We start from the raw sequence: 12,997 nt of genomic DNA, 5'->3' as shown, positions 1-12,997 counted from the left end.
TTTTCTGTGTCTGGGAGTCTGTTTCTCAAATCAGAAAAAAATTGAGTTGCGTTATCATATTTGGCCAACAGCAGGTAAAGGGTTGTATTATCTCCACCCCCACCCCAGCTTACAGATGAGGAAACTGAGTCAGTTAGCAGTGGATTTTGAATTTAAACCCAGGCATTTTAGTGCTAGAATCTGTGCTCTTAACCACCATGCTATACTGCCTTAAAAATAAGTCTTTAAAAGCATTTCACAGACATAATTATTATATTATTTATCTAATAAAACTCCAGTAAAGATAAATTCAGATTTGAAAATAATTACTCCATTTATATCTCTCTGTTCTGCTTCCTATGTTAAATGCTATCTTAAACATTTATTTTTTTAGTAGATTCTGTCAGATTTGATTGTTTTATCTTCAACCTAATGGTCTGTTCTCCTTTGGACTTCTTCTTTTCAAAAGCTTGTGTGCTCGTTTTTTAAGGCATGCTGGAGGACTTCTGTGGTGGCGCAGTGGTTAAGAGTCTGCCTGCCAATGCAGGGGACATGGGTTCAAGCCCTGGTCCGGGAAGATCCCACATGCCACAGAGCAACTAAGCCCGTGTGCCACAACTACTGAGCCTGTGCTCTAGAGCCCGTGAGCCACAACTACTGAGCCCACGTGCCACAACTGCTGAAGCTTGTGCACATAGAGCTCATGCTCCGCAACAAGAGAAGCCACCGCAATGAGAAACACGTGCACTGCAACGAAGAGTAGCCCCCGCTCGCTTTCTCTGCAACTAGAGAAAGCCTGTGCGCAGCAACAAAGACCCAACGGAGCCAAAATTAATTAATTAATTAATTAAAAAATAAAGCTTGCTGGGTCTTACAAGAAAGAGGAAACACTGCTGCTGAGACAAATGATACTTTGAGGTGCTTTATACTCTAAATAAAGAAGGAAGCCACCAAGCAGTTTAGTATAGCAAATAATTTAGACAGTAAAAAAAAATGGTCACCTTAGTTACACACTGTCAGTTTACTGATTGTTGGTGGACATGTAGTTTACATATTATTCTTGACATATACAAATGAGCAATATGTTCTAATGGGTATACTCAGAGAAGTGTAGATAGAGAAAATAATTCTTAAGTTTATTCATTAATATGCCTTCTTTAGTCAGCAGAGTTTATTGAATAGTAAGAAGGAATTTATTGAACTCTGTTATGTGTTTCCACTGGCTACTTTTAGTACATTTCAGGACTTGGAGCTATTAAAAGTATTTTTCCTAAACTTTCATTGGGAATATAGTTTCAAAGGTAACTTCTAAGGTAAGAAATAACTAAACATTTATTATGTGTGTATTTTAAATATATATATTCATGTTTATATATATATAATCATCTATTAGATATTGAGTACTTTTCTTTTTCCTTAGTTCTTTGATCTTTAAAATTTTTGTAATCAATGATATAGGATCACAGGAAAAAGTCAATTAAACAGACAAGAAAAAACACATTTCAGGTAAGAAAATAAAACAATAGAACACATACATGATACCTATATCTTTAATTATGAATGTGTATTTATTTTTTAAAAGTCACCCCTTAAAATTTATCTTCCCAATAAATTCAATTTTCATTCCTAGAATGCTGACTTTATGTGTTTACCAAGTCACCACTGAGCACGTTCTTTGTGCCAGGTGCTATGCCAAACACTGGCGTTATAGAAATGAGGTTCCTGTCATAGGGAGCTTGTCTAGGAGAGGGGATGTGACTGGGGTTCGTGGTACTTTGGAATAAAGAGGAGGGGCATCTAAATATACTGTCATATCAGGAAATACTTGCCATGTATAGGAAGCTCTGCCAACATTCTATCTTTAAGGGTGAGATGGGTAAAGAAAGGTGCATTGGGTAAGGGCTTCTGTGGTAGAGGAGTCAACACAGGGGTCTGAAATCAGTGTGAAGTCACTTGAGAACCAGATGTTCTGGGAATAAAAGATTTGTGAGGGGGAATAATGGATGAAGCTTCTAGAGTGTTAGGGAGGAACTGGATTCAAGGATCCACTGAAAGCTGTCCTTGACAATTGGAAATCTTGTTCCCATTGACAAAAACGCTATATGGTGTGGCTGTGGCTCTCTGTTTTGTTTTAGTGGAGAAAATGACCTATACTTTTGGGCTATTTTTTTCTTCCAGTGTCTCAGAAAAAGTGAAAACAGAGAGTACAGTATTGGCTAGGGAAGTTTCTACCCTTATTCATACTTTCCTTCCATCCCCCTGCCAAGGAACCTGTAATACACATTCAGGACCAAGGACAGTAATTGGGCCACATTTCTCCAAGTTATGCCTTAGTAGGGGAGGGGTTGAAGTGGGCTGCCTAGACCAGCCTTGCCCTAGTCATTGGATGTGTTCTCTCGCCCTTGTTTCTCACTGAGTGTGGTCTTCCACACATGGGCCTTTCCTAGCCATTGTGGTGTCAAAGTACAAAGGTCTGAGGTTCATGAATGGGCTTCATGGAAAAAGGGGCATGGGACGTCTTTCAGTTTCTTTGATAGCCAAGCTTTAGGCCTGCCTCTTAACTTGGCCAAATGAAGGTTACATATGATCCAGCCCATGTTTTCAGGGTTGTGAAGGGAATGTATTGGGGTTTGAGGCAAAGGCTGTCTGACTTTGTCCTTTCCACACATCTCTCTTAAAAACCCTGCAGGAAGGGGTGACTAACAGAACTGAATGTTTAGCACCCTGGGTTCTCTTATTTTTCTTTGATCTGTAGTACATAGTTTCAGTGGGGGTGAGATTGCCCCTGAGGGGGCAAAAATTGATTCTTGGGGGTCAAAAAAAATCTTACTCTTTTTATGTATAAAGCATAGATGTACATGCAGTACATATACTATAGTACAGCTGTGGTATTAAATTTAATGGGAGGAAATTAATGCGGAAAATGTCTAATAAGGCTTCTTGTGTGCACAGTAGTAAATAAGAAAGTTGAGAAACATGTTTAAACCATGCTGTCTCTCTTTTTCTTTCTCATTCTCTTTGTTAGGCAGTACAAGGCTGGTTCAGTGACTCATAATGCCATCACTATTCTGGACTCTGTCTTTTTTTGCTCTGCCATTCTTAGTGCATAGCTTTCTTCTTCAAGGTTGCCTTGTGATGTAAGATGGTTGCTGCAGCTCTGCTATCATGTATAACTGAGAGGGAGAAGAAAGAGGAGGGTAGGGCCAAAGGTACACATCAGCTAAATTAGATCCTTTCAAAGGAACTATCTGTGATGTCACTCAGCAATCTCTAATTATATCTTACTGACTAAAATATAATTGTGTGGACACCCCATTTGTAAGGGAGGCTGTGAAGTGTAGGTTTATTTATTTATTTACCTATTTAAGTTGGGCACATTGCCATTCTCAACAAAATTGGGATTCTGTTAATGAGAAATAACGGGCAAATGGATATTGGGTAGGCAACTAACAGTCTCTTTAGTTGTCCCTTTGTCATTCATTTGCACAGCAGCTACCCAGGGTAAGGTATAATCTGTGATTTGAAGTAGAATGACAGCTAAGTGCCTCTACTTGATGCTGGGACTTATTAATCTGGTGCTTTAAATTCTTGAACTGACTTTTTGAATAAGTAAATAAAATGGATTACATATGAAGGAATTCAATTTTTGAGAGCATTTCCTAGTGGGGAGAACACATGGTATTTGTAAACTGAGAACTGGCTTCTTCCTTCAGTTTACAGATCTCTGACTCAGAAACTTTTGCATTTTGAATATTGCAATGGGAACCATTAATTACTGGTTAATTATATTTAATGAAAACATATTGCTTAGAAATTCTGAGTTTTGTGAATGAAAGGTAAATATTGAAATTTCTTAGATGTTAGTAAAAAAAAATAAAAGCACTGTGTTTCTTGCGTTTGGATTTGCAACTGTTTTTCAAACAAAATGATGGTGGTATTTATTGAATACCACAAATTATAGAGTAAATGATAGCCCCAAAATGTGATCTTTTACAAATCAGTAAATGCTAATATTCTTACTGTGTGCCAAGAATTTAGGGGAGAAAGGAAACTCTGGTGGAAAATTTCCAATTAAATGTGTGGATTTTGGCATAATTACTTCCTTCAGCAATTAAAGTGGCATTGTAATGGCTGGTAAAGCTCGAGATTAGGGCATGCAAACCCAAAGCCATTTTAACAGCGCCATTGTGTTCAGTGTGTGGAATACATGACCTCAGTCCTTCTTGGGGCAGGGAGTAAACAGTATTTGGCAGTGACCTGTCTATCTCTGTTTCTCTCTCCTGTTTCTCTCCCTCTTTTTCCTTTCTCTCTTTAAAATTGAGTTATCATTTTGAAGGACTGTGAGATAATAATCCTACAGGGACTGTTTTGGAACACATAAAATTACATTTTGAGGATAATTTTTAGAAGAGACTTCTCTGTTTTTAAGCAATGATTTTTAAAAGTATATTGGCTCTTGGATTTTAAAAAATATTGTTTCCTTCAAATTCTATTCTGTGTCTTCAGACATTCAGTAATATTTGCCTCCCTGATGTTCTGTATTGTGTACTTTGGTGAATACTGTTAGATCTTAAACATTCATAATAAAAATATTAATTTTAGTGACCTCAGCAAATTACTGGTAAATCAAAAGTTATCCTGCCTGTTCTTTCTGTCCATGTAAAATGCCACTTAGTTGTCTGCCTGTTGAGAATCAGATATGGGAATGTTTTCCTTCCATGTTTTGAATATATGGGGCAATGAGAAAACATCCTGAAAGAGTAGGTGGCAAGTGTTAAAAATAATACCTGGGCACTGAAGGAGGCACTGGGAGGAACACGGAGATGAGGGAGCAGATGTGTAAATAGACCAGTATGACAAGTGTGTGTTGAGAGTTTAGGTAGAGGCATGTACAGGGGCATTTCAAGGAAGGTGTACAGGGGGATTTTCTCAGAGGAGGTGATATGGAGCTGAGTATTGAAGATTAAGTAGGAGTTGACTAGATGGAGAAGTGGGGGGAGAGCATCCCATGAGGGAAGCATGGAATATGCCAAGGAACTTGCCTGAGAGCACAGGTGAACACTGAAACTTCCACTACGAGGCACACTTTTTTTGTTGTTGTTTACAGTTTGGATTTCATGCTACAGACAGTGGGGAGTCATTTAATGATTTAGAGTCTGGGAATGATGTGATGGGACTTATGTTCCTCTTGAGGTTGGATTGGAGGGTGCTCAAATTGGATGCAGGGAAATTAATTGGGAGATTATTGTGGTAGTCTGTATGAGAGTTGGAGGCACCTGGAACAGGGATTGAAATAGAGAAGAGAGGATGCATTTAAGCGATATTAAGGTAGAATCAGCAGGACTTGGTGGCCATTTTGGAGCATGAAGACAGAGGAAGATGGTGGATGGATGATTTCCATGTACTTGGTTTGGCTGGCATGTGTGGATGCTGATGATGTGGATTGTGATTGAGAATAAAGGAGGAGAAACATGTTGGATAAATGATAATGAGTTGAATTGTAGAGACTGGTTTTGAGACATGTAAGTGGAGATGTCTAAGAGGCTAGTGTGGCTTTGGGATACCTCTGACTTCTGGTATTTAACTTATTGCTCTGGGGACTCCTTCTCAATCTCTTCATTAGTTCTACTTCTTTCAGGTGCTCATTAAGTATTGGTATTTTCCAGACTCCATATTCATCACTCTTCTCCACTCTGTTCCTACTCATCTGTTCTCTTGGCTTCAACAACCCGCTCCAATGAAGACTCACAAATTATCTCTACACAGGACCTTTATCCTAAGTTCCAGTTGTTCAGTCTAACTATGTACTTGTTGTCTTAATCTAGATATTCTCTAGGTATCTAAAGGTCAACATATCCTCATCTTCTCCCATTTTTTTTTTTACAGTGTAGCATAGTCTAATGCTCAAGAGCACAGATGCTAGAGTCACATTTTCTAGGTTTGAGTCCTAGATCTGTCACTAGCTTTGTGACTTTGAGAAAATTATGTAGCCTTTCTGTGCCTCAGTGTCCCCATCGGTGAAGTGAGAATAACAATAGTATCTACCTCATAGGGTTGTTATGAAGATCAAATGAGAATGATGCCTGGCACATAGTAGATACTATATATATATCAGCTATAACCAGATCTTTCTGTATTTCCTATTCTGGTTAATGGCACCACTATTCAATCAGCTTCCCAAACCAGAAATATCCTGGTGGCTATTAACTCCTTCATATCATTTCATTCCACATCAAAGTGATCATTAAGTCCTGTCAGTTGTCCATTCTCTCTGTTGTCTTCTCTCCATCTTCACTATCACTGCCTTGAATAACCTTTATCATCTTCTTCCTCAGTGACCTAGACTGGTTAGTGACTAGTCTCCCTGTCTTTTGTTTTCCCTTTTCAACATTCTCTGTAGAGTCCCCCAGTGAACTGTAAATCTGATCACTGAAAACTCTTCAGTGCTCTCCTGTTTTCATAGGAAGAAAAAAATACAAGTGAAGCCTCTAAGGTCTCCTCCTGCCTCCTTCTCCAGAGACTTCTCCACCTCATTCTGACCTTTCTTTAATATTTACAGTTCCATAATGTTCTGTGTTACGTAGATCTCCCATGTCTTTACACATTCCCTGTGGAATGCCTCCTTATCTCATGTCTCTCTGAAATTGTTTCTGGCTGGTCCCCCAAGCAGAATAGATTATTCCCTGCTTTGCGTCGATACTTCAACTTGTGTGGAGCTTAACCATAGAGTCTGTCATGCTTACTGTAGTCATTTGCATTTTGTTTCCCACTCCCCTCCCCAAGACTAAGATGATTTGGCTTTGAATGGATCAGCTACATAAATTAACTTATTGGAGGGTATGAGTTATACCTCTTGGCTTCAGTCAAGGGCAGATGTTAGACATTTATTTACTGAACAGATCACCTGGTTAGTCATCATTACATCTATATTGAACAAAAGCATGTCCATAGTTTATTTGCTGCTAAGGGGGAAAATTCCTTTTAGCTTTGTTGATACAGCCATTGCTCTCTTTTTAGGCTTCCAAAGATCAATCATTTCCTAATTGAGCAATGATAATATTTCTTGATAACTAAGTTTCTGGAAGAGCCAATAAGAAATGTTATCAAGGTGGTTCTTAGACCATAGCATGGGAACTGTGCTTTCCTTTTTGTTCAGGAATCAGGAAACCATGAAAGAGCATTGACTTTTTGTCTGAAGACTAGCTGTTAAGACTGTGTAGATTAATGCTTTATTGAGGTGGGTTGAGAGAGAAGAAAGACATTTGAATTGTAGCTGCTATGTGGCATAGAGAGGGAAGCACTACTCCTGCCTTAAAATCTGTACAGTCCAATCATAGATGAGGCATTCAGGCTAAAGAAGGGAGTCAATTTAATACTGCTTAGTCTCCAGATTACTCTTCTCGCTCTACCTTGAAGGTCCATTTTTCAGGAAAATGGCACACTAATTTAAATCCACAGTAATACTAAAGGCACAGTCTTTTTTTCTGCATTAATTTAGCAAAGTGATTTTTCTGTAAGATGTACCTACAGGAGAACCAACCACCTATTGCACAGAAAATAATAAAATTAAAATGGATGGTTGTACTTAATGGCTAATGAATTATTCATGATTGTTTGTATCAGTGCCTTGGCTCCCTGTTGATGGAGGCAGGAGTAAGGAACTGAGTTTTCCAAACCAATGCAGCTGGTCAATATCAAGGGGACAGTTCAGGTGGGATCTGAGTCTCCTCACCTCCAAATTTCATTCATGAAATGTTAAAAATTGTCAAGGCTTTTTTTTTTTTAACACGAGAAGATGCTAAAATATCAGGGAAAACACCCTGTGGTTGTATTGTAGCAATAATAATAGTACTACTTTTTTCTATGGTGCTTTGGTTTTTAAAAATTTCCCATGTGTTGCATTTCCTTTAATTCATAGGATTATCTCAATTTAGTAGAAAAAGAAACTGAGGTTTAGAGAATTTTGCCCATTCAGTGGCAGAACTGGGGTTCAATGAGAGGTTCTCTGTGTTTCGTTTGAGGACTCACCCCCTTAGCTCTCACAGCAGGGGTGTGCTGAGCATATGGTTTTCATGCTGCTGGGTCATCAGAATGACATGAATCTTCAGGGTGCCAGATTAGTCACTCAGTCTTCAGAAGAGAGAAATTTCTCTCTCGTGCTTTGTGGCATTCAGATACTCCTGTGAAGTCAGAAGAGACTTCAAAATAGCAGGATTTGGTTACCAAATCTTTTGACTTTTGGTGAAAATGTATGTGTTGGAGGTAGGACTGGGGAGAGCCATGAAGGGGATACTTGAAAACGTTTATTCCTCTTAAAGCAAAGTTCTGTTTGCTTAATAAAAATGTAGAGAAAAGTGTTAGCTATATCTGTCGGCTTACATTTTAGCCAAACACATGATAATTATTTGTTATTTAAGATGTTTGATACCTTCTGTTTTGCTTTGATACCTTCTGTTTTGCTTTGATAATGTTCAAATGATTGTTACTAAATCTACATTATAAATATATGGTCACAAGCATGAGTTGAAGCAGATCCCAGCACGAAGGTATTAAGTAACTAAACCTCCTTTCTTCCTTCTTCCTTCTCTCCTTCTTTATTTTCTACATCTTTTTCTTAAAGAAAATATTTTATTGATTTGTTAAATGCCATTATTTAGACATTTAAGACATGTATATTTATCTTTGGCATCTATACATCCTAAAACCTCATTCATGGCCCTAATAACTCAAACAGATGGCCTCCAGCTCTTTGCTCTGGAGTTTTGTTTCATTTTCCCTTTACCAATTTTGATTCTCAAATTAACTTTTCCTTTTTAGGTCTAGGCACAGAGTAGATGCTCTCCTTGTTTTTTTTAAAGTGATTACTGAAAACATCCAAACTAACAAATATTCTAATACAGTTCCTGAAGAATATTAAGAGTATCTGATTGCATGTATTTGGATGTTTTTAAAAAGGGAGTGTTTGTCTCTCTCATTTCTGAACTCTAGTGTAATTTATCTGCTCCCTTCTTAATGGTTTTCTTTGTGCATGTATGTCTTTATCTTCCCATTAGATTTTGTACTCCTGGTGTCTAACTAGTGCAGGCCCATGCCCACAGCATCTTCCTAGCACTTCTTAGTTTTTCAGTGAATTTTTTTGATAAGTAAATAATATTATTTATTCAGGTGGCATTTTTTAAGAGCAAAAACAAGTCTGTAATTTCACTATTCTCTATTTTAGTTACATATAGTGACATTCCAAATGAAACTTAGCCCTTGGAGTCAAGGAGTAAAATCATTAACTTAGCTAAGAGGCTGTCAGAATTTACACTAGCACTTGCAAAATAAATTAGTTGTAAGTAGGGGAAATTTTGCTTAATTTTATCTCTGTAACTCTCTATTTCAAAGTATTAGTGGAGCTAAAGCCTTGGATTTTGCAGCATTCTCACTGACCATTACCAATTGTATAAGCTGTTGTTTACTGAAATCCCATCTGTGTTGAAGCTGTGTTCTGTCAATTTTCCTACAAAAGTCATAGTATATCCCATGCCATTATTATCCACTAAATCGTTAAGTAACATTTCCTAACTTGAGGCCAGTGGTTCTCAAACTGTAACAGGGAAGAGCTAAATTGGACTCCATGTTTGATCTGTTTCTTTGACTTTAACCTTTGCTTTTCGTTGTTTTTGTTATTATAATCATACATAATGGCCTCCCTCAGGTAACCTTGCCCCTCTGCCTGAATGTTAAACCAAAGTGCCTTTGTACATTCTGACCCTGTCCACCTGTGGATGGCTGCAAGAAAGAAGAAATTAACACATCCCCTCCGGGAGGCTGGCCATTTCACGTGATATTTGCAAAACTTATGGCCATTTTACTTTACTTCCTCATCACCTCCCCCTCTCTGATTCTATAAAAGAAACTGGCATCCAGACCCAGATAAGATAGTTTTTCAGAGACACTAGTCCGCCATCTTCTTTGTCTGCAGGATTTCTGAATAAAGTTGCTATTCCTTGCCTCAACACCTCATCTCCTATTCACTAGCCTGTTGTGCGGCATGCAGAGCGAGCTTGGACTCGATAAAAAAACCATGGTGAACATCAGAATCCCCTGGAGTTTGTTAAGAGTATAGATGCCACATCTGTCCCCGAACATTTTGAATCTGTAGGTTCAGAATGAATCCTGGGTGTCTGTGGTTATAACACTTTCTGGTGGTCCTGGAAACACTTTTTGGGAAACATTGCCATTGAGTCAGAAATTTATTTTGAATGGAATTCTGTGATTTTTAAAATGATGATGCTTCTAAAAGTTGTGAGTCATTCTAAATGTCTTTAAAAACAGTGTTATAGGTATGTTTATGAATTCTCTTTGACATTGCAGAATCAGTACTGATTTATGTGGCATTATAGATGTAATTATAAAATACTTTCTTTGCAGTTTTATTGGTTTAGTGTATATTAACATGCCATTTTAAACACAATATTTATTTGAAAAATCTCCTTTTTTATAAGCTCCTATCTATCGGGAATGAGAAAAGACAAAAATCAAATTGCAATATTTTTTCTGCTGTTAATTTCTACATATGCAATATTTATCTCTGCTTAATCCCACATTTTGTGTGTGACCTTTTATTGGAGAAAAAAATTAGGTATTTAGAAGATACAATCTAATGTGCCTTTATTACCTCTTATAATGGTCAGTATTTCATGGTGTTAATATTGATCTTGAAGCTGGATGGAGTGATGAATTTTTTAATTACCAAAGAGTTTAAGGATTAACTTCCACAGCAAATATTTTTGTAAGTCCTTGTTCTCTGAAAATAAAAATGAATTGACAATACACAGTAGTTTAATGCAAACTTTTATTAATTCCAGCTAAATGAATGAATTACATATTCCAGTGAGGTCATTATGATAATGCACGTGGGTTAATATTCAGTATAAGGACCCTTCCCCACCCCCCCTTTTTTATTTTGCAAATGTCTCTTTTATAAGATGGGTCTAGCATTCTTTAGATATGTGATGCATTGAAAGGTTGAGAATTAGAATTTCTGTGGAACTTCATTTGTAAATTTATAGGTGATCAGAATTCCTTAATATGCCTTAATCTATTCCTTCTTTTTTTTTAGGGACTTTCTCCCTCGAGGGTCAGGCATTGTAACGAGAAGGCCTCTTGTGCTGCAGCTTGTTACTTCCAAAGCAGGTAATGAATGAGGATGTTTGCCACATGGATGAGTGTATCCCATGGTACCTGTTGTCTCCACTCCTGGCTGTTGGGTTGTAGCAACAGAAACGTTTTTGTGATCACTCTGCTATGGGTAGCTGCCTATATTTCTCTCCAAAATGCCCTCTTCTTCATTGCTTTTTAAATTCCCTTTATTACATTAAATGGAAAGTCTCATTTCTCATTGTAATGTATTTATAATTTTACAGTGTGGCATAACCACTAATACCCCTGGTATACTTCCTTCCTTCCTGCGTGTGTGTGTGTGTGTGTGTGTGTGTGTGTGTGTGTGTGTGTGTCTGGGAATTTTTTAAAAGTGATTTAACATCCATCTAATACCTGTATGCATATTGTCGACTGAAAAAAAAAAAACCGCGCAACCTAAAAGTTGAAAGTTGTGTTTTATTCGGTGGGAATTTTTAGGATTTAAAGCCCGGGAGGCAGCATCTCAAGTAACCCTGAGAGACCTGCTCCGAGGAGGCAACGGGGGAGCTAGGATATATAGGAGTTTTGCAACAAAGGGCAGGTAGTAGGAACAGAAGATTACTGTTAATAAAAGAAAACTAGATATCTCAAGGAATTTATCACTTTTCTGAGACTGGGAAGATGCAAGAGTCTGGGCTTAATGAAATCATTTCTTGGATATGCACCTCAGCTATCTGGGGTCAGTATCTTGTGTTTTCACATCCTGAGTTTCCTCAGGGCTCACCAGCTCACCCTCCCGTGGTGGCTGCAATCACTGATAACTGTGACATCCTTTGTTTACTGATATGGCAGGTAATATTCCATTTATCAATATGTATAATGTATGTGTATCTATATCTATGTTTATATCCATATCTGGATCTATAGCTAATGTGCTGTTTTTGGCCCTCTCCTTTACACCATGGTAATTTGATAGGCAAATGAGCTTTGTTTTCATTTTTGTTTCTCAGTAACTGGTGATGTGGAATTTTTTGTGTGCGTTTATTTGGTATTTGTATTTCTTCTTTTGTGAATTGGCTGTTTTTTTTGATCTTTGCCCATTGCTTTTTGAGGATTTTACTACTTTTCCTAACAATTTCTTTGAATGCTTAAGATTGAAGCACTTGTAAAGTTCATGCCTCATAATTTTCAAAAACAAGGTCATGGAGGTTTACCCTTATGTTTTCTTCTAATAATTTTACAGTTTTGATTTTACATTTAGACCTTTGATCCATTTTGAGTTAATTTTTATAAGTGGTACAAAGTAAGAGTTCAACTTCATTTTTTGCATGTGTATATCCAATCGTCCCAACACCATTTTTAGAAAAGACTATTCTTTCTCCACTGTATGTTTTTTGGCACCTTCATTGAAAATCAATTGGCCATAAATATATGGGTTTATTTCTGGACTCCCAAGTCTATTCAGTTGTTCTATATCTCTGTATTTGTGCCTGTACCATACTCTCTTAATTACCCTTGCTTTGTACTTAGTTTTGAAATTCAGAGGTATGAGTTTTTCTACTTTGTTCTTCCTTTTCAAGGTTGTTTTGGCTATCCTGAGTCCTTTAAAATTCTATGTGAATTTGAGAATCAGTTTGTTTTATCCCAGGAATGCAAGATTGATTTAATATCTGAAAGTCAAGTAATGTAGCATATCAACAGAATGAAAACAAAAATCACAGGATTGTCTCAATAGACTTAGAATGAGCATTTAAGAAAATCCCATACTCCATCATGAAACACTCAGCAAACTAGGAATAGAAGGGCACTTCCTCAACTTAATAAAGGACATGTATGAAAAACTCACAGCTAACATCATACTTAATGGTGAAAGATGGAATGCTTTCCCTCT

At 37.4% G+C, this 12,997-nt stretch overlaps 1 protein-coding gene across 6 annotated transcripts in view; it reads left to right on the top strand.

Moving 5' to 3' along the window:
* The window catches only part of DNM3 (dynamin 3), a 572,001-nt gene that overhangs the window by 79,448 nt on the left and 479,556 nt on the right, over positions 1 to 12,997 (top strand). For all 6 annotated transcript variants that reach the window (XM_061185713.1, XM_061185709.1, XM_061185710.1 and 3 more), the window contains exon 2: positions 11,087 to 11,160. In XM_061185713.1, the coding sequence (XP_061041696.1) occupies positions 11,087 to 11,160 (74 nt within the window). The remainder of the gene's footprint in view (positions 1 to 11,086; positions 11,161 to 12,997) is intronic.

The sequence above is a fragment of the Eubalaena glacialis genome, chromosome 3, assembly GCF_028564815.1.
Source record: "Eubalaena glacialis isolate mEubGla1 chromosome 3, mEubGla1.1.hap2.+ XY, whole genome shotgun sequence".
Classification (NCBI taxonomy): domain Eukaryota; kingdom Metazoa; phylum Chordata; class Mammalia; order Artiodactyla; family Balaenidae; genus Eubalaena; species Eubalaena glacialis.
This window is presented reverse-complemented; position numbering and strand designations above follow the sequence as displayed.